We start from the raw sequence: 22,710 nt of genomic DNA on the forward strand, positions 1-22,710 counted from the left end.
TTTTTTAGATATGAAGAACTTTAGTAAACCAGAAAAAAATCATTCGTTTATTGACTAACGTGTGGTTATCCTATCACCTCCTAGTGGTTGTTCACAGGCATGGTAGTGTCCACAGATGACACTGAGCCAGGATCATTCACTCACACCCTCTTTGCGTGGGCTGCTGTATGTGTGTGACAGCGTGATGCTTTTCATTAATTTATGTACTCAAGTGTAGTGGTGAAATCATTTCTGTAATTGGTCCCTTGTCAGAAAATCAACTTTGATTGTTGGTGTGTTTGAATCCATCGACTATGCCAAATGCCAAATATTTGTCTGTTTCAGTCTTTGAAATGAGTATTTGCTTCTTTTTGAATGATTGTATGTTGAATATCTTTGATATATTTTGATTTGAAGATGTCGCCCTGGGCTCTTGGAAATCTTGATGGAGATTTTTTTGAAACTATTTTCTAACATTTTGTTGACTTAACAATAAAAAAAAAAAATCAAATGGTAATAAGCGCTAGTAAGTGTTAAGTCTTTGAAACCTTTTTTGTTAATGCTTTATTTTATGGGTTTGTAATTTCAGAATCAGAATAATTTCCCCAAGAGGTTTTGTGGAAAGAACTGTTATTTGGCAGTAATTGAACAAATAGATATTCATCGAGTGTAAGTGAACACTTACACTCGATGAATTGCTATTGTAACCTCGATAATCTTTGCTGTAGTCCATAGCCGGACAGCAGGCCTGGGCTATATGACAATATTTATCAGCAAAACGATATAAAAAAAAATATCTGTCTATAGCCATGCTGAAAAACCAGCGGCTGAACTGTGTTCTGGCAATACTTCCATCATTTGGACAACGCTTTATGTTCTGATCCTTGCATGTTATGTTCATTTTGCACTAAAAGTTCTTAATAAATTGAGAAAATACTTGGTACGTTTTATTTGACAAGTACTTAATTCCATGTATTTATTGAATTACAACATGCTTGTATATCGTTATCAAGATATGAAATCACCTATAACACGTTAGAAGATTTTGGCCAAATCGCCCAGCCCTACCGGTCAGTTTCTTATAATAAACAAATAATGAATGTATAAGGAAATTAATATTTTCCCTTTAATTAGTATCATATGTTCTAGTTCTTTCCAGAAAACATCTTAGGTCACACCTTTAACTGGCAGGTCAGTGGTTTTTTAAACTATGCCAACCACTGTAAGGAGTCGATAAGTATGCGTGTCAAACAAATGAAAACATGACAGTTTTAGTGGCTGTACATACCGTTTTATATAAATAAAGACTATCATACAGTAAGACAAATGCAGTCAGTTACATACAGAACATAGAACCAAAACTCCTTTAGACAATGTTGTGAAATGTCTACTGAATTACTATATGTGCCTAGTGCCTAGTTTAAATAAAAATAAAATACAACCTCTTGATTATGTCTACTCTCAGTGAATTAAATGAAGCATCCATATAAATAGTTTTTGTTTGTGTGGAAGCTTCCGCCAAGGAGAAATGGCTTACTTTATTTTTTCTAAAACATCCCGTAAGTTTTTGTCCATATAGATTGGAACAAACATGATTCCTGTTGCAGTGACTTCATGAATGTAAAGTAGACCTGTAAAATAATACAGCAAATAGCAAATAAAATCAAAAATAAACTAATTGTCATGGCCGTCAATACCTGTAGTACAACTATAAAGTTATCTGTTTCTCTGTGCATGTGCTGTTTGTGTGTAGAGGCCATTGTACTTCCTTTTCTTTAAAACAGTCAACATAAGGAAGGCATGTTGTGAAACCTGTTGTGAAACCTGTAAAGTATTCAGGGTGTTAAAAAAAGTACTTTCCCAATTTCTATACAAGGCAAATCCTTCAAAGCATGAAATCAATGTTTTCTCCATTTGATATATTTTTAAGTCAACTTAAATGCAGTGACTTTAAGTGCATCTTTTATAAGCAGTCAATTGAACAGTATCTAAATATCAAGCATGTGTAGCCTTAAATGTTGCACAAACTTTACCTCAATAAAAGTAGACTTGTTGACTGGGAAATGTTTAAAAGTTTAAGTGTTGGTCTTCAGTTGAAGTTTCGCTCTTATTTTAATCAAAATGTCACAAAAGCTTGTATCTTGGCATGATATGGCATTCAAAATTTAAAATGCAGATCATCAGTAACCGTATGTTGAAAACCTTAAAATGCCTGTTTTGTCTTGCCCCTGATTAAACTTCAATGATATTTTAAACATATATCACACCCTAGTTACGTGTTGGAGTCGGCTTGTAATTTCACTACAACCATCTGCTTACAGAATGGAACAGGAGGCGCTGCGAATGGGTAGGTTGGCGGGCAGCTTGGCATACTGATGTCTGAAGCTGTTTCTCTTGATGTTGAGTAAAGGACCCGGGTTTTCCAGCCCGTCCGCGGGCGGCGAAGACTCCGGCACTGTGTTTGCTTGGGGCACATCCAGCTTGGCCCCCTTGTTGTTCTTAGTCTTTTTGGCTTTCTCCTTCTCCTGGGGCTCGGTTGAAACGGCGGGGGTCTCGGTAGCGGCCTCTGGTGGGGGCAGGGTATCCAGGGGAAGGTCGCTGGGGCTTGGCTTTCGTTCAGCTTGCTCCTCGTTGCCGGGGATGTGGAGGTTGGATCCCATGCGTTTAGCATTGGTGCTTGTGGAACTAGTGCAGTTACAGATTAGTAGAGTTTCTCAGTGATTCACAAAAGACATATAAATCATTGTCTTAAGATATAAAATCAAACATTTCTACATTTGGCCCCGGGGATGATAGTTGTAAAGACACTTAGATCTAAGATAGGGTTTATTCCTGCAGTACAATCATGTTTTCTTCAAACAAGCAAATGTATCTGTCCTCAGACTGAGGTTATTCTTTTTGTAACAGTGTGTGGCAAGGTTGCACTTATGCATGGAAATATGGAAGTTCTTTGGTTGAGAAAATGTAGTGCCAAAGGAAAGTGCTGTCTGACGTCAAGGTAAAGCAGTGAAAATATTCTAAATACAGTAACCACTTTTCTCACCTGAAAACCAATGTATGTGGGTATCAAGTAGCGTTATTGATGGATTCAGGTACAAATTTTGACATTTTAGTGCAAAGCAAAGGTGCATAACAGGCCATCCTCACCCAGAAAACGACCGTATAGGTTGATTGTACAAGCAGCTCCTAACGAGTCATATTTATGCTGTTAGGCCGTGACCTCTCGTGGCCATATAATTTATTGCAGGAGCAAACAAGGAAGTAAGGGACTATTTGTTATTTATTTCAGAGGCCACCGGAAGAGTTTTGGGATCTTTAGTCAAGATAGACCTGACTCTCCCATCACCAGCAATACACTTTGAATGACCCTCCATAATGATGTGGAAAAAAGGGATGACTGTCCCAATTTATTGATGCCTTCTGTATTGGTTTGCACTTGACATACCAGCCATACCGATAGCCATTGTTTTTTTACAGCCATGCTATACATGCCTAAACCTCTGCATTCTCATCTTACACATCACACTCCTCTGTTATGGTGTGGTGGCCATTTCAGTTGATTTACTCACTAACATTGTTGTGGAAACACAATAAGCATGGAAACTAAATGCACACTTCCTGTATTACTGCATTACTTCAAATCCTAAGTTACTCATCTAGTAAACTAGTATTCACATGAAATAAAACAATAAAACAGTGAGACCATTCAGCAAAGCACACTGGGTAATAACAAATTCAACACAGGTTGCTATGGACTCGTCACTAGGCTTCCTCAGTCATTGTATATTTTAGCATATAGGTAAAGCTGCCGAAGCTGAACATTATCCAAAACTCCATTTCTCAGACAAGCATCAATTTGGGAGCTTGCATGCTACCACTCCTTCCTTCTCAAATGCCTTAAAAAGGCTGTCGTTTATATATATATATATATATATATCACCGGGACTGAAAGAATATTTGAGTTGGGTATGGCTGCAGCCTGGAGACCTCCTGTCTCATGCCCTCCTGGCTTGGTGCAGTCCGCAAGCTTTGACTTTTCAAAATAAAAGCTTGCGTCTGGTCCGTTATGTTTTCGTACGGTGTTTTGGATGTTTTTGAACTAAACAGTGTGACAATCATGCTAATGAATAAAATAATTTTTTCATCAGATGTCTTCGTTACAACACGATGGAGCTAGCAAAGCAGTTTTGTGTTTATATGTGCGAGAGGGATTTATTCAGTTTGGGAAATCCCACGGTCTCTAAAGCTACAGTTCAAATTGTCTGGCTGACTAAATAGGGAGGGACCCATCTGCTAGCGATAGTGGCCGAGACTGAGAGAGCTACATGGAGCTACATGGATAAATATGCACCAAACAAACCACTTTGAAATGTTGCTGTTCTCACGAATACAAAAGTTGGGTGACCATCCCCCCTAGACTAAAAAAAAAATTGGATGACCCTCCCCTCAACAAAGAATAAAAAGACATGACCCTCCCCTATTTTCCTCCGGTGGTCCATTCCATAAATACCCAACGGTCCTTAAGGTGACAAAGTATAAGAGCGACACATTCCGTGTAAGGAAGTAGATTGGGATGGTGGATTGGTCGAACAAACGCAGGACTTTCACTCAGGAGACAAAAGTCAATGATTAATTAACCGACTTTTACAGACCTTAGTCCATGACGCAGTTACGTCCTCATTTTAGTAGTTTTATGCCACTCATTTTGAGCCAATCTCTGACGATTTCCTAAACCTAGGTAATTTTGTTGTTTAAACTTAACTAGTTCCTTTTTACAGCTTTAACTATGTGTTAAAAACGGTGGCAGTTACATTAAATAGAACCTTCTCATGATTAAAACTGGCACCGCGGCCACTGTCTATAAAGTAGATAAGTACCTCATACAACCCCACTTTAAAAGATCCAAACTATCTCTTTAGTGGCAGAATCTTTTCTTGTTTTTTGAAAAAGAAGTCTGAAAGACTTGACATCAGACTTAACTTTTTGTAGTGCTGTTTTGTCTCACCCCATTTTGTTTTTGTGTTGCTTCAGTAACCCAACGGTTGCACGGCACCATCTGAGTGAACATTTTGTTTTTGCTGGTCAGCATGATTCCTTCAAATAAACAGAAGCACCTAATACAGCCTCTCAGTTTGCTTACTGTCTGGTGCTGCAGGGGGCAATAAGCACAGCTCTGACTGAATCAACAGGGGGCATCCTGAGTCCACACTGTGTATAGAAGGAAAGGGGTTCTTTGGCGCTGACCGCTCTCCTTTTGTCTACTCACCCATTAGAGCTCTTGTCGTCAGAGTCTTTCGGTTCGCTGCTGTAGCGCAGCTCTGCCGGGGTCTTGAACGATAGATCTCTCTTTCCTTTCAGCCAGTAGGTCTTCATGTAGCCTTTGCCCTGGGAGATGTTAGGAAGATAGTGTGTTGATCAGAAATATATGTTGGAAAGAACATTTCATTTAAAATTCATCAATATTAAAACACTTCACTGTCTGGTCGCAAATATCTCAGATATGGCTCAAGAAAGTACTTTCAGATAAACTCCCAGCACATGCAGGTGTGCCACTTTTCAAATGATACACCTCATCTTGGAATAAAGTGCTTGAAGTATTACAGCTACAAAACCTGTCATGTAATGTATTAATCATAAGGTCCATCTCAATTAGTGGATGATGGATAAGAAAGCCATAATTGGCAGAAAGAAAATATCAGCAAAAGGTGTGTCCGTGATTTAATATATTAATCACTCACCTTCACAAAGATTTTGCCCCTCTCCTCAATGATAAAGGGCTCATGTTCTAGGTGGTCTTTGGTGGTCTGACTGATGTGTATCTGCATGCCCTGCTCAGAAAGAAGCACATACAGACAACTACTGCTAAAGCGGAGTATTGAAATTCAAGATCCATCTGTACTGAAACCTTTTTTTAAAGGGCCGTGAAAACATTTAGCTTACTGAAATCGGAAATGAGAGTTCATTGAGGCTTTTCTTCCTTCGTGGGAGTGCACAGTATAGTGAAATTAAGCCTGCACAAACTGCCTCCCTTTTAATTTCTTTTCATCATAGAACAGATTCCCCACAAAACATGACATTAACTTAAATTACTGTAAGTAATGGAAAGCAAATGAAGCGGTTTGCCTGTTGCATTAACTAAAAAGCAGCATGCACAAAGGCGTCATTAAATAGAAAATGGGTTTCTATAGTAATCTACATGAATTTGACTGAGGGATATATCATGAATTTTGTTGCAGTTATTTATACTATTGCCGTGGGTTATTTAGCACATTAAGCTGGGCGATGGGTTGTAAAATATGCTAGTGTGGTCACCACTCCATTGCTCTCCATCCTTGAGGCTGTGTTCACAGTGTCGCCAAACATGCAGTAGCGAGGCATCTTCAGACCCACCACGCCAGCCACCACCATACCTGAGTGAATACCTGAGAGAGAGAGAGAGAGAGAATATATCCAAACATGAGCTGATATATTCTGCCTGAATGCTGAGCCAACTGTTACTGTCCTATAACATGATGATCCTATATTTTGTGCAGGAGTGGTAGGTTTGTTGATTTATACTCATATACCCACTCACTTATAACTCAACCATTGCTTCCCAGCCTTGACTGGAAAGATGTTGTGTTCTGCCCTTGGAAAAAGCAATGTTTTCTTCAGGAGTTAAGTATCAAGATTGGCAAGATTGGCGACCTGTCAAGGGACAAACCTCTAGCACAATGCGTGCTGGGATAGGCTCCAGGCCCAATACGCTGATCATAACAAATGGTTTACAGCTCCCCACTTTGTGTTTCGAACAGATCTCTGCTCTGAGTATTTGGATTATCTTGGATCTAATGCGGCATCATGACTTATTTTGATCAGTTACAGACCATAAGATCATAGTATTTGCCATTGGTTATGCAAATTGCTAGTAGTCAGTAAGTTTTAACTTATTTAATGCTTCTTTAATTTAAAATATTTAGTCATAATTTACGCACCTCAATTCCAGCAGCCTGATGGCCTCAAGTCCTTAGGTAAAATGATTTGACTAAATCTTAAACACAGTTATTGATGTACAAATGATAAAAACATGACTCCTATTGGAAAATATGTGGTTGGGGTGGCCGTCAGAACAGTGACCCCTTGTGACAGTAAGGAAACTGTGTCTTAAACTGTGGACTTTACCTGTGTACTTTACTTGGGTCGTCTGGTTGAGGAAAAATCTTTGACCCAAGATCTCAAGATTATATTTTTGGGTTTTTTTTGGTTAGTGGATAAAAAGCCCAACCTGGACATGGTCTGAAGTACAAGGTTCAAGACACTGAATCAGTGATGGGTGTCTGACCCCTGGGCCTTGACGTCCTGATGCCAAAACCTAAAATAATCTGGTGTGTGTTATCATGTCCAAGCCACTAAAGATCCAGACAAGTGTACTGCTCACCAACTCTAATCTGGATGTTATCTCCAGTGGAGGGGTCTTTGAGGTGGTCGATGGAGCTCAGCATGTCCAGTGCCATGTCGCAGATATGGTGCGCGTGAAAGGTGGTCTTGTTGGGCACGCCCGCCACCACCATGTAGGCATCACGAATCGTCTCCACCTGGACAGAAAGGAGTGGCAATTTCCACACTGTGATAAGAAACTGAATAGATCTTTGTGAATTGTTTTAATTGGACTAGTGTCACTCCATAACCAAAGTCAATAATAATAGCAGAGAGGAATTCAACTTTGTCTCTCAATGTATTTGCCAGAGGTGTGTGCACCTGACTTAAACACACCAGAATTATTTTGTGTTTGTAAATCGATTAAAATCTGAGCTGTTATTCAAAAATAGTACATTTGTACTTTACAGCTAGATTGAGACAAGGTTTCACTTTGCGTTTAGTAAAGCTTGCATGCCCCACAGTGTTCCAAACGCTGTTTCAGTTTCAAGTTTTCCCACCTTGATAAAAAAAATAGGACAATTCTGCTGAAATGTTATACTCCTGGAGGAAAATAGTCAAATGTAAAGAAAATCATCAGCTTTTATTTTACATTTGGGGAAAAGAAAAACCTTAGTAGGCAAGAAAACTGATAAACACTTGTCAAAGATACAAAAAATACACAAAACCGTTGCAAGCAACTGAATCATACGCAGACACTTTAGGTTGTGCTGCTTTCACTGACCTTGTAGACGTTGTGCTTCTCGCTGAGAGTGTCGAAGACGATGTAGATCTCATTGAGCATGTCCACCACCTGCATGGGTGTGATGTGGATGCAGATCTCGTTAAACTTGACCACGTCGCTGAACAGGATGGTCACATCTGGGAAGACCTGGGATACAAACAAACACTGTGTGAGCAAACACCAGTCTACTCACCAGGTGGCAGAATGAGATGCTTGTGCTTAGCATAGGGTCACTGAGTCACAGGGAACTTAAGTCATCAATTAGATCAGTGGTTCCCAACCTTTTTGGCCAACTACCTATTCATTTGAACCATTTAGTCGTATACTTTTAGCTATTTCAACCATTTAGTCATTACTCTTAGCTAGGGCTAAATCGAATTGCGATTTTCCTGCCAGATATTGCGATTCGACTTGCGAAAAAAAAAAAAAAAAATGTGTTGCTACATATTGCACCTGCTACGATCATGTTAAATAAAGTAATGAAACAAAAATGAAAGATCCACTGAAAATAGGCCATTTCTGTAAACAATCTGTGACATGTATCATTATTCCAGCATTTATCGTAATGAAAAAACTGTAAAGATGATAATAAAAAGACATAAAAAATCAAATCAAATGATACACCGAACGTTCAACTAAATATTTCACATTTGATTAATCGCAGTCTTCACGATTAGCTAACTGCATTCTTTCAAATTGGGATTTCGATTTGAAAACGATTAATCGTTCAGCCCTACTTTTAGCCATTACTTTTAACTTACAATTACAACTGTTTAGTCATTAATTTAGCTATTAATTTCAACCATTTATTCACTACTTTCCGCTAAATATTTCAACCCTTTATCCATTACTTTTAACTAACAATTACAACTGTGTAGTCATTACTTTTAGCTATTAATTTCAACCATTTATATATTAATTTGAGCTATTTCAACCATTTAGTCTTTACTTTAAGCTACATCTTTAAACTGTGCTAGCTTGCTAACTAGTTTTTTAAGCACTCTTGCTTATCTGCAACATGTAGTGTTTAGTTGTTTCAGCTGATATATTCTTTTAATCAAACCATAATTACATTTCTTGTTTACTTAGTTGAGCTACTCTAAAATCTGTCCACGTACCCCCTGGCAACAGCAGGAGTACCCCCTGGGGTACATGTACCCCCTGGTTGGTTTGTTATTGTTGTATTTTAGTGTGGATGGACATTCATTCTTGATTAGTTTGTGGTAATGTCTTATAATTGGTAATTTATTGTATATGCTATACAACTGCTGCTATTTGCAAGACAATTGCTATTTGTTCTGCTGAACATTTGCACAATAATCAGTCTGCTGCTTTTATCTACCAACTGTTGACATAAATGCATGTCGTGGTTGTATTTGGTGTCTGTTTAAAGACGTGCCTGTTACAAACATACATGTTACAAACATACATGTTGGGTTGTATGTTTATATCCATGTTTTATCTGTTTTTATAAATTTATTTCACAATGGGATTAGGATAGGCAGTTTGGTACTGCTGTCTACCCCTCATGTGTATGGTCTAAAATGTCAATAAAATTGACCTTTACCTTAACTTCTGCCTTTAACATCTTTAGACCGTGTTAGAAATAATTCTCCCTTTTTTCTCACTCCTCTTGAACAGCTGCTGCAGTTGAAGCCAAACATTGTTCTTCTGTTGGTCGCAAACATATTTTGCTTGTGAAAAAATGGCAGTTCCATTTCACGAGGAGTTCGAGCTAAGAGAACTGTTGCATGGTTGACCCCTGACCTCAGTGATGGACTGGTAATCTGGCATTTGGGCAGATGCCAGAGGGGCCACGGCCTCCATGCGGCCACGTCATTGTAAACAGCGGCCCATATAATTTCTGTCGGCCCCTTTCAAGCATCAATAATCAATAACAAAGTTATGTGGCTAAACGATAGCCAAGTTTGTCCAAATCCTTCACATATAATGTTAATGTAATCTGTTTAGTATTTATACCACATATGAGTCTCTCAATATCACAGTCATGGTTACCCTCTAGTCACGAACTTTTACATTAGTCTGTATTGTTTTGTAGCAAAATTACTTATTCAGATCAGATGTTCCAAAACGTAAACGTGCATGGTTTTAAATAAAACAAATCTACCTGCATTTCTTTTATTTTAATATTTGTTTGCAAAAGTTAAAATGTAGCAATGCCTTCTGGGAATTTCAAGACAGAATCGAGGAGATCGCGTCTGCGTCTACTGTCTATCAACGTGGTTGTTGGAAGTTGAAAATTGGAAGTTGGAAGTTATGGTTGGAAGTTGGAAGCTATACTGTTGACAAAAAAATGAATCGAGGCATCTTGCGACACGAGGGGGGCAGAGAAAAAGAGAGAGAAATATAATAGAGCACTGTTGGCTGACGTTGAAAAATGCTGCAAACTGACTGATTTGTTTTTAAAATCAAGTGCAGCTTCAGCTAGCATTAGCGCTAATACTGCTAGCATGTTAGCAACACATCTGCGCCAGCACACCAGGGAGAAAGACAGGACAGTGAGGAATATGAGGAAGAGGAAGAACAAAACGAGCAAGAGGAGGATGAAGAGATAGACATGGATAATGATTCTATGGAACTAACCAACACTGTGGGTCTGAATGTGGATTACCAGAAGCAACCGAGATGGAGACCAAAGCTGCAGGAGGGAGTGTAGGTACATTAAGTTTGGCTACTTCAGAATATTCTATTATTATGGAGCGGCTGGCTCTGATGATTTATTCTTTTTTTTTTATATGTCTATGTTTTGGTGCAGTTGTTTATAGCATGGGAGTTTACGTTCACCATCACTGGGGCTATCACAAGTGCGTGTTCTTTCCATGCATCAAAAGTTCTATCTGCGACCCCCCTCCCCCCCACCGGTGGATGGAAATGCCAGGGCCGTTTTTTGTTCCCAGTCCGTCACTGCCTGACCTCCATGTGCAGTGGGTCGATAGAAAAAAAAAAGAAAAAGTACTTGAAATGCCAAATGTGTGCTTCCTTTGGATAAAGTCTGTGTTATGATCACAGCAACATATTACTAGGATTGCAGCGAAACATACATGGCCTCAGTTTGGAGCCAAAATTATGATTTCGATATTAACTTTTATTTTGATGAATTGTGCATAAATGTGTTGATATTGAGAGTGAACTAGACTGATTATAAACTTATAAACTAACAGCTATGTTTTTTTTTATATTATTTATTTTTTGCTCTGCTTTCAATCATTGTAACCCATCTGGTAAGGACATGTCATAATTTGCTTGTGAAAAAGAAAAAAGTATCAATATGAAGTTTGAACGATAATGGAAAATAAATGTAACAAATGAAAGAGATCAGTGGATTCCGAGTCTTGTTATAGCGCGTCGACCGACCAAGGCACATTCCAAAGGACAAGAAAGTATCAAATACGTTGACTGAAAGTTGCTCCTTTACTCAGTTTAGTAGTTATGTTAGCAGTGATATATATATATATATATATAAGCAGCACTGCCTTGTACCTGGCATGTCTCCAGAGCAGTGATCCCTTTCCTGAGACGGTCGGCCACAGCTTTAGGGATCATGGCGTACAGCAAAGAATCTCCTCTCTTCTTCTCTTCGTCCAGCTTTTTGATGATTTCCTGCAGCTGGGCATATTTTTGTTGCTCCTAGAGGATCAGAAATGGGACAAAAGAGTCTACAGTTACAGTCTCACCTCTCTGAAAGCTCAAAAATCCCTCTTTGCCTTCTCTAATCCTCCTAATCTCTCCTGCATGACTGAAGTGGATTTAATAGTTGAAATCAATGCGGGAGCAGGGGTTTCGCCTGGGCTCACCTGGTCAGGCTGCTTCATGGAGATTGCTGGTAGTTCTTACATTTTGTGCACTCAGCGTATCATATATTATGACTTCTGCTTTGACTCATATAGTCTTATTTCAGTACATTTTATAGACGATATGAACCACCTCAAACTGCCCACCCTGGTCTGTGATTTTGTACAATTGAGTTCCCCGGTTGAAACCTGCTTTGTCAGTATGATGCTCTCTCCCTGCAGACTCGGGATTCAGCGGTTTTTCATCACCTGGTCGAGGGCCAGCTGCAGCTCAGCCGATTGTTGTGTCCCGGCCAAAATCAGCTCTCTGCTGGAGTCATGCAGATTCAGATCGTTCACGTACACGCCCATCTTTATCATGTCCTCCACTGTCTCTATACTGCAAGAATAAGGAGGAGAAATGAAGACACAAACTGTAAAAAGGAAAAGGAAAGCAAGAAAATGTAAATTCATTCACTGAATTGGCATAGATAAATCCAATCTCTAAAATTAGATACGATTTTGGGGGGGAATGCAACACTAATTTCAGTGAAACTATTTCATATTGAATAAAGAGGCTGGCAACACACCACTGCACGTCAATATTTTTTTGTTAAAATGTTTAAATGTCAAACAGTTGTGGGTTGCTGTCCGTACAAAACAACTAAAGGCTTGTCCTAAATATATAGGCTGGGGGAAAAAAAAGACCTGTACTCTAATGGCTCACATTATAAATTCAGCATATTCCACCAATCTATATCCACAGCATTAATGTCATCAATACAACAATATACGGCCGTTATGCCATACACACTACTCTGCAACACTTGAGTTCCTCTCAACCGAAATATTGTTCTCACGGTCCGCTTAATTCTGATTATTATACGTTACTAATGTTTTCTCAATCAAGCAATTGAGCTGTTGTTAATGAAGCCTAACACTTGCACAACAAAAGCCTGCGAGGGAAGGAAAGAGAATAGGCCCCCTGACTTGCTGAATATGTGTGGGTGTGAAAGAGATGTGTTGAGTTAGTGTTGACAGCAAACGGCTGAATAAAACTGGATCAGAAAACAGGAAGCATTCTTACTGAAGTATCAAAATATATTCATGAAGTTATAAAGTAGGCAGTTTGTAGGAATCAAATGGCCCCCTGAAGACCTCTTGTTCTAAGTCAAAACCATTAAACATAGTCAGTCTGTAGGCTCTGGTCTTACATGGGTGTCCCCAAGAAGATGAGGGAGTCCCACGGGGGGACATACTTCATCTGGCCCTTGAGGTGGAGAGGCTTCTTTGGAGGCTCCCGCATGTCTTCAAAGATGGTCTCACTACACTTTCCTGAGAAGAACCATGAGGGTCAGGTCAACAGGACTGTGGCAATTGAAAACATGCTGGAAAGAAACAAAAATGAACTCTGACCGGTGATAGTCTGGAACGCCAGCAGTTCAATGTCTTCCCCTCCAGAGTTTGTAGAGCTGTTGTATTGGGTGAGAGAGCTGCTGTACTCTTGGTCTGTCCCCTTCATCTCCTCCACCGCCTTCGGCTCTGACGAGGGCAGAGCAGCAGAAACAGTGAGAGGATGCATGACTGAATGAACCTGGTTGGTAAGCGAGTTAACAAGGGCATAAATGTGTGAAGACGGTGCGGTGAATTCCAATAACACAGTCAAGCAATGGCTAGTCTCGCATTGCCAGACCTTCCTCCACAGCGCTGTGGAGGAGGGTCTGGCTAGTGCACACAGCATTCCGGGATGGGAGAAAAATCTGCTCTGGTTTATTGGCATTTCTTTAAACCAATCACAATCGTCATGGGCGGAGCTAAGCGCCGGAAAGGGGCACTGTGCCGCTGCAAAATAGCCTCTGGAAGGAACTTGTTTTGGTGGAACGTGTGTACGTTCAAAGGTTGTTTTGGTTGTGCAACAGAAAACTCAGATTGGACAGATAGTCTAGCTAGCTGTCTGGATTTAGCCTGCAGAGATCTGAGGAGCAGTTAACCATAGTCCTCGTAAATCTACCGGAGTTTAAAATTCCAACACAAAGAAAGCGGAAGGTAACGGACATCCGGCTGAGAAGAGTGACATCCGGCCGAATTTCCGGCGGCATCGGAGCAATCCCGGAAGTGGAATGTCGTAGATATAGCCTAGCAATGGCAGAATGGTTATGTTCAACATGAGAACTGGGTTTTCCCTACCATTATTATAAGGCTTAGGCGCAGCACCCAAGCCGTTTTGAGCAGCACCTATAGCCAAATGGATGAAAAAATTAGAGCAAAAAATGTTACTGTACAATTATTTGTGATTAACAATATCATTATCTCTTTCAGTCAAATTTAAAAAATATTTATTTATTTATTACTTTTTAAACAGATTAAAGTTTTGAATGAATCCTAGGAGGTCTTTTGGTCTTTTGGTTTTGGGACCCAGATAATGTATCGTTTTGCCCAATGGGGCATTTTTGAAGCAGAAAGAAATAGTCATCACTATTCTCAAAACTACATGGCACAATGGTGATCACTGCCAATCACGACCAATAATCACTGATATAATTACAAATGAATCAATGTGAGTATCAAAACTAACTAAATAACTTGATTAATGAGTTAATGATTGTAGTTGGTCCCCAGTGGACGTCTTTAGCAAGTTTTGTCTTTCATTTTCTGCTCTAGCTTTTTCAACGTTTTAGACACAGATATGGTAATAATAATGGTCCAAAATGATGTGAAATTGCCCATTTTTTTTATTGAAAAATGTAACATTTTATTGAGGTAGGACCCTTATACCCCCACCACAAACCTAGGGAAAACACTGTGAGAATATATTACAAATTCATCACCTTGTTGTAAGTTCTGTTGCATTCTAGATGGTTATGTTTTGGATAGTGTCCATTATGTTTCATTCTGACACATTAACATTAAGATACACATTGTTATTGTCATTTCCTCTTGAAATAACAGCACGCTTAGCAATATGCAACAAATTAATCTTCCCGTTTGTATTTCTCTTCATCCTATTTTAGTTTGACATTCACCAAGCTGCAGGCTGTTTGGTGTGCTACTGATTCATCACACTATGTATTTAAATATAGTTTATGTACTTGGAGGATGCAGTGCAATTGGTTTGGCTTTTCAATCCATTTAATATTTATTTCCAACTGAATATATTATAAATATTTTATTTTGCTCTGTCCAGATGACTTGATGGACATTTTGTGATCCCATCTATTGGAAATGAACCCTTTTCTTCTACATAATACATTTGAAATGATTGAAATGGAGAGACTGGTACCTCGTTCTTCTTCCCTCTTTGCTTTCTCGTTCTCTTCCTTCTCCTCTGGCTCCTCCTTGTTCAGTTTGGGGATGTTGACCTTCTGCTTGCTCTCCACCACCGCTTTAGACAGCAGTTCAAACACGTTGTTCAAATGGGTGTAAATCTGATGAGAGACAGCAGAAAGATCGGTGTGGCTCAGTAAGTCAGCAAAGCAGTAACTTAAGTCACATGAGCAGTTTAGTTTTGACAAATACGACAGGAAAAATGAGACGCGTCCCTCTAAACTCACATTATCCCAGCTGAACTCCAGCATGGGTCTGATCAGAGTGAACTCCTCGTTGACTTTCTTGCCCTGGAGGTCAGAGAAGACCTCTTTGAGGCCGTCACCGATGCGGTACATAGTCATGTCGCGGCGGAAGATGACGCTGAAGGGGAACATGTCAAAGAAGATACCTCGCTTCATTGGCAGCTTCTCGTAGCTCGGCGCCGTCTTCTGCTGGGGCATGCGGTGTTTGAAGGCGGCGTTATCGAAGTTCATCTTATAAACCTGGATGAGCAGTGTCAAGTTCAAGTTGATTAAACATTTGAGATTTGAAGTCAGTTAGTGTGTTTTTGTGGTGGTTTGAACAACAAAAAATGCAATTTGAAATATTTTACTTAACTGCAGTTGATAAACCAAAATCATGTATGTAATGAAGTAGCTTTTTTATATATATATATATAGTTTTGAGCTTAAAATCTTTTAAAAAGCCTATGTGTATAATTTCCAAAGCAATCTCTGTGAGAAAATATCCTCAAATTATTTTCTGTTCTTTCTTTCTTTCTGGAAAAAGTTGTCATCTATCTCTTCCATGCACTTGTGACATTAAAAGAAACCCTTTGTGTTGGCTTGTTTCAGGCAGCTTTTCTCATCAGAACAAGTTACTGTAGCTGAAAGCTTTTGCCAAATTAAAACTACAGATGTTTGGCTATTCAGAGTGACAAACTTGGCTTTCATACTACACACAGATACACTCAGTATCATACAGTTGAATCAACACCTCTCTAAAACAGTTTCACCATTTTACTAACTTGTACTTTTGTTACTTTTAACATTTTATCAAGATCTCCTCCATGAATGTATTTTGTCGCATTGCTTATTGCTGTTTTGCATGTGTCAAACATGGCTATAATCAGTGTTGCTTAGCTGTGTTTTGTTACTTGGTGTTGCTTATATATATATATATATATATATATATATATATATATATATATATATATATATATATATATATATATAATTGATATATATATATATAATTGATATGCCAGGGTGGAATGCATGGGATTTCCCCCTTTCTGGTCTACATATTTTTAACAAAATGTACCCCCCCCCTCAAAGTGATCAGTGCTACTTCACCAATAGACCGTTATATAACTAAAGCAATATTTTAAACTAAGTAAAGCGATGTAACGTGGACATCGTCTATCCTGTGATAGAAAGATAAAGTCCGAGCATCAGTTGCTGGTTGTATTTAGCCGCTACAGAGCTCCGTGACGCCGGCTACCAGCGGCAGCTGTTTAGCCGCCAATAGGTGACTGTGAGCCGGCTACAGGCACCGCCAGATGACGGTCCTTTCAGGGGCCGTGGTAGTGGAGTTTAGCCAGAAGAAGTTAGCATCACGCGGCGATGACAGTTAAGTTTAGGCACCAAAACGACTATTTAAGCTTAGTAAAAAGATTGTGGTTTGGATTAAAATGCTCCAGAGGAACGAACAAGAGTTTCCTGGTTGAAAGTATTTTGATTTCGCCGCGAAGTGAACTCCTCTCTCCGGCTTGAAAGCGCTGTGTTTTCCATTGAATATTGATGTGCATATTTAAGTGTTTGGCATGCCTGGCCAAGTGGCACTATATCCATGGTACTGCAAGGGGGATTTAATTCTTGCATGTTTTGTTTCGTAGTGCAATCACACCCTGGTTACATGTACTGATTGTGAATATTGTTCTAATGTTGTGCTGCTTCCTGTTGCTATGCATGGGTTCTGCACTCGGTTGAGAAAGCTTATTTTGTTGCTGTTGCTGTTTTTGTTGGGTAGTGAAGGGCTCGCTGGTTATTTCAGGAATCCACACTGACTTTCTGCTCAGGGAAAAAGAAACCTCTTTAACCAAAGGGGTGACATTGATTTTAGCTGGTGCTAGACAGTAGAGATAATTGAGGTTGAACATTTCACATTTGTTTTATGAGTTTACCCAGAGTCCCATCCCAATAAACACTTATCTCCATCCAATAAACACTTGCTGTCAGAGTGTAAATAACAACTCCGGTGATGGAATGATTTCCATGCTGATAGAACTGACACGGGGTCAAGGTGAGACACTCGGCAGCTAAACTGACACTTGACCTAAGCCCGAGTACATACCACATACGTCATTTTCTCGGTTTCCTCTTTAGACAGGATTTCCACTTCGATATCTGTGTTGTAGAATTGGCGTCCCACTTGAGAGAGCTGCCCTGCAGGAGACAATTACACACACTGGTCATTCAATCACAATGGGCTTGTGTAAGCTTAACTTCAGAGCAAACTGAGGAGTGACTGTTTCATTTTGAACGAATGACTTAGCCTGGATTGATTGACCTTGCCTGACGGCATAGTGGAGCACCGTGTGTTTTACTTTTCACCACAGTTTTGTACACAAAGCTCACCGCTTTCAGGTTTTCTCCCTTCACAAAAAATACAATTGTTTTTAGGAAATTATACTAACTTATACTAACTAATAGATTTTTCTTGATGTGATATTCACCTGATATTTAATACATTTAATTAAAACAATTGAAACGAATATGATCAGCTCAAAACTTACAGTTCATCATGCCTTGTGTGGCTTGTACTACAGTTTACATTTAGTTTGCATTAGTACTGCAGACTATTTACGACATCCCACTCCAGAAGAAATGTCCCAACCTTCAGTTCACTACAGTACGAAAATAAATGTGCAGAGACTTGGAAATTAAATGTAATGTCCACACACAGTGAACATAGTTTGCTTTTATGTTATCAAAGTTAAATTGTCTTTATGTGGTAATGCAGCTGAAAGTTCAGGTAAAATGTGCAAAAAATACTGATATGGGCCTTTTAATAGTGTGTGTTGTGTCTGTGTTGAAAAGTAACAGTGTCATGTACAATGGACAAGCTAAATAACACTAATTGTTTAGTCATTAAGCACATTCAGGTTCCTGAAGCCAGAGCATCCCCAGCATGCAACAGGCAGAAACCCACATAGACACTGGTTGGGGAGCTACACTACAGAGAGGTCTTGGGGTTGGGGATCAAACCCTGTTTCCTGTCACTGTGGTAAAGTGTACACCCAGTGTTTCCCCCGCTGTGGCTCCTCTTACCTTTGACGAACTGAGTGAAGCCCTTGCGGGTGCTGCGGTAGTGCAGCGTGAGGCTCGTCTCGCACTCCTCCTCCACGCAGAAGCTCGGCGGCTGCACTTTGGGGAAGGAGAAGCGAAAGTATTCATGCAGGTTGTCCAGCTCATTGATGAAGTCGCGCACATTTCGCCCCAAAACCTAGAACAGATGGAAAATATTTGAATTAATTGTAAACAAGAACTGTGGTTTATATATTATGAATGATATTTCATTATTTTCATGTTGTCAGAATACTTGGTAGTTAGAATCTATTTAAACGTCTCTTTGGTGCCAACTTAGCAGTCATTTACTCTTGTTTTTCTTCCCACAATGCAAAGATACTGATACTGTAGTGTATAAACGGAGATGAACTTGTGTTAATTGTGAATGAATGAATGCGATCTTTGTTGCCTATTAGGGAAATTCATTGGCATTTGGCTTTTTTAATATTTCCTTGTGACCACCAGGGGCGGAGCAGAGGAGGTGCCTTCTGGGTCTCCAGACCCAAATGTTTTCTTTAAAAGCCCCAAACTTTTAGGGTTTTAAAATAATTTCAACTTTCTCCTGACTGGACCAGAAAATCAATGGAGCATAAGTTCTATTACTAGGGAAATCATTTTGTAAACACTGCTCCAGTAATGTATAAGATAAAAATAGGTTTGGATTAGTAATGCTGTTTACGCCAAATTCCCACACTGCCTATGTGATGTAGCCTTACCACAACTGACTTTTTTTTGCCTCTTTGCCTCTTTTTAGGTGTCAGGAGTGAAAATCCTCAACATTAATGTTCTGATTTCAAAATGATGTAGACTGTAGACTGACTAGTTTGTTGAACATTTAGATACATAGGCTTTACCAGATGATTTTTTTTCCATGGCAACTATCCCAAATGGTACAGATTTTTTAGGCATTCTATTATCAAATGGCTTGACAAATAAGGCATATAGCTTCTGTAAATGGGGAAAAGAATAGGGAGCATGCCCCCCGACATCCTCTAGGTTTTGGCTGAGCCCCTAATTAATGTGTACAACATCTGGCTCCGCCCCTGTTAAGCGCTCATGCTAACTACACAATTCTCAAGATTTAAGGTTCACGAGGCTGCTTCCAAATACAGGCTTATTCCATTGATTCAGAAATATGAAACCTAGTGCATCACCTGCCAAGTGTCAGAGACCAGAAGAGCAGGGTGTGTTTGGTATATTTACTCACTAGTGTATTATCAGTCAGTGATATTGGAGCGTAGAAGGAGGACATGCATTTGGGAGGGAGTGGGGGGGGGGGCATCACTATATCACCTTTAGGATCCGCTCATATCCGTAGTTTCCAATCCTCTTGACCATGTAGACCCCGAAGGCGTACATCAGCTCATCATGGGTCTTTCCCAGAACCTCGCCTGCTGCCTTTGCCAACCGCAGAATCAGGTTGTCACTGTCAAGTAGAAGGAAAGTTATGAATTCATTTTTGTTTTGACCTATTCTTGCTTAGCTGCTATTTGTCCCAAAGAGGTTTTATGAGAAAGTAGCTTCTCAGTAAGAAAAAAGGCAAGACAGCTTCATTTATATGGCACATTTCAGCAAGAAAGCTTATTTAAAGTGCTTTACACAAAACGTTAGTGTAGAACAAATCAAATCAAAATCAAAGGCAGTATCAAAAAGTATCTCAGTAGTCAAAACAATAATTGAACAATACGAACGTATAATTATTGCAGCACTATGCTAAATAGTCTTACACTGTACAGCTGTTTATGACATTGTGTCCACCGTGTTAAAGTGCATCGTCATAGTTACCCACGTCAACAATCACAAGTTGGCAATTAAGCTACAGACTTAAAAGCTTAGGCCCATAAATAGAGTATGTCAACCAAAGAATTAATATTTCCTGAATGGCAGAACGTTTTCTTTTTACATTTTGTGCTGCACTTCAATTGAGCAATGGCCTAAGCCAGAGATCTTCAACAAGGGGTCCGGGGCCCCTAGGGGGTCCTCAGAGTTACTGCAGGGGGGCCATCAAATTATGAATTTTTTGAAAGTTTTTCATTACAGAAAAATACTTCACACATCTATAACGTGAGACAGGTGCATCGGAGTAAGTCAAAAGTTGCAAAGAAATCCCTGCACACTTTCTAACTTGCAAAAAATAAATGTAATGGTAGGCAACGTTTCGGTACTAGACCGTCATCAGGCATAATTATTGAAGGGAGTTTTTTTGTTGTTTTTTTCAAAAATGAAAATATCTTAACATGAATCCAACAAATTATTGGCAAATATATGAATCAGCCTATTTGTTAAAAAAAACACATTGATGATAGGCTTACTGGCCTATAGACAAGGAAATCACCAAGGTAGCCATCCACAGATACAGGTCATCCCAAGGATTCACTGTGCCACATGTATGTTTAACACTAAAACCTGATTTATACCATACCAACAATTATTTTAATAGCTTAGTATTCTATGCACTAAAAAGGTATGTATAAAGGCTTTAGGTCGCCCACATGTTATTGTAGGCCCAGTTTAATATGCAACTTCATTTTATACAATATGAAGTAGGGGGTCCCTGCTCTGTGACTATCTTCAAATACTTTGAAGACCCCTGGTCTAAGCATTATAAGGTTGCTGTGCTATTATACTTGATGGTCTATTGCCAAAAAATACAGTTTATTGCTGTTCAAGCACTGAAAACCACAGTAGTATTCACCAAGGTATGATGGGGAAACATGATTTGCAAAAACAACAACCTACTTGTACATCTGATGTCGGACAAACTTGAGGTGGGGTATCTCTGCTCGGTTCTCGATCAATCTCCACACATCTTCTCCGTACGATTCGTTTATGTAATCGTTCACTGCTTCTAAGTACAGGCCGTACATCTTAAGAGGGTTGGAGACCTCCAGGTTGATACCGAAGTTAACTGCTTAGCTAAGGAGAAATGACATGCAGGATCCTAAATAAGGGTTGGACTCTTCTTTGTGCGGGTCAGCAATTTAAAATATCACTGTGGATTAAAAAAAAAATCTTTAGAGGACAGACCTGTGGCACTCGTTACATTAAAATAGGACATTTTGCTTAAGTGTAAAGATTTATTTCAGTGCAAAAAAAGATAATGTTAAGGCATAATGTTCTATCCACCTGCAGGCATGGAAGGAAAGAAGGAAATATGCTCTGTCACACACAGGTCACATGCAGGTAACCTTCTCAGCAGCTTCATCTAAGGAAAGGCCAAGATTCTCAATAAGGGAAGTAGAGCTACAAAGATTAACCGATTAGTTGTCAACTATTAAATTAATCGCCAACTATTTTGATAATCGATTAATCGGTTTGGGTCAATTTTTATTAATTCATTAAAAATTCTTTGATTCCAGCTTCTAAAATGTGAACATTTGAGGATGTTATCTTGGGCTTTGGGAAACACTGATCGGCATTTTTCACCATTTTCTGACATATTATAGACCAAACAACTAATCGATTAATCGAGAAAATAATAGATGAAAATAGTCGTTAGTTGCAGCAGTAAAGGGAAGTATTTTAGCTGTGACTCTTCCTGTGTCTGATGCTGCTTTGGTCTACACTCACTGTACAATGTCACCACTCGCGCAAATACAAGGAAACATCACAGGGAAATCAAGCAGCCTGTGATGCTTTCATCCCATCCGTTAGCGACAGTAAAACACATAAAGTAAAACCAAAAAGGTAAATAAATAAATGGAATGTGAAGGGGAAAAGAGAAGTCTCTTTACCTGCAGTCCCTCAGTGCTGTGGTATCCTGTTCTCCAACTGTGGCAGCCAGCAGCCACAGCATCGCTCCCTGCTGAGAGTTTCCACCTGCAGCTGACATGTGTGCTCTCCCCTGACACTTACTTGTCAGGTCAATAGGTGACCCAAAATAGCTGCAAAGAGGCATGTTTGTGGCAGGTAGCAAAAAGAAAAATGTTTTGTTTAAGACTCAGCTGCGTGAACTGGCAAACATACTGGGTCTAATTTGTAATGCATTTGTATGGAGATGAAGTCTGTGGGTGGCTGTTACTGTATATGGGAATCCCTTTAAAATAAGACATTTAGTTTCTGTGTTATGTAAACCGGAGCGCACAATGTGAACATCGTTATTCGAAATTAGCCTGTACTCTTTTGCAACAACTCATTAGAGCTA

At 39.4% G+C, this 22,710-nt stretch overlaps 1 protein-coding gene across 1 annotated transcript; it reads right to left on the minus strand.

Moving 5' to 3' along the window:
- Window positions 1-929: 929 nt before the first annotated feature.
- LOC144518878 (soluble guanylate cyclase 88E-like) lies at window positions 930-22,398 on the minus strand. The gene is made up of 16 exons (XM_078251750.1): window positions 22,301-22,398; window positions 19,860-19,992; window positions 18,549-18,723; window positions 17,572-17,663; window positions 15,462-15,719; window positions 15,191-15,335; window positions 13,327-13,452; window positions 13,125-13,245; window positions 12,181-12,310; window positions 11,621-11,767; window positions 8,120-8,266; window positions 7,397-7,553; window positions 6,292-6,401; window positions 5,718-5,807; window positions 5,246-5,364; window positions 930-2,664 (listed from the first exon to the last, which is right to left on the minus strand). Exons 1-16 carry the CDS (start codon window positions 22,396-22,398, stop codon window positions 2,295-2,297), a joined length of 2,418 nt encoding a protein of 805 aa, XP_078107876.1. The 3' UTR covers window positions 930-2,294.
- Window positions 22,399-22,710: the final 312 nt, after the last annotated feature.

This window comes from Sander vitreus, chromosome 6 (assembly GCF_031162955.1).
Source record: "Sander vitreus isolate 19-12246 chromosome 6, sanVit1, whole genome shotgun sequence".
NCBI classification, from domain to species: Eukaryota; Metazoa; Chordata; class Actinopteri; order Perciformes; family Percidae; genus Sander; species Sander vitreus.

Excerpts from the sequence above, each read along its gene's own strand:
- LOC144518878 (XM_078251750.1), bottom strand. The coding sequence starts at position 22,398 with ATGTCAGCTGCAGGTGGAAACTCTCAGCAGGGAGCGATGCTGTGGCTG. Across the intron at positions 12,311-13,124 it reads ATCTTCTTGGGGACACCCAT|TATAGAGACAGTGGAGGACA; the intron begins GTAAGACCAGAG and ends TTATTCTTGCAG. Across the intron at positions 6,402-7,396 it reads TAACATCCAGATTAGAGTTG|GTATTCACTCAGGTATGGTG; the intron begins GTGAGCAGTACA and ends TCTCTCTCTCAG.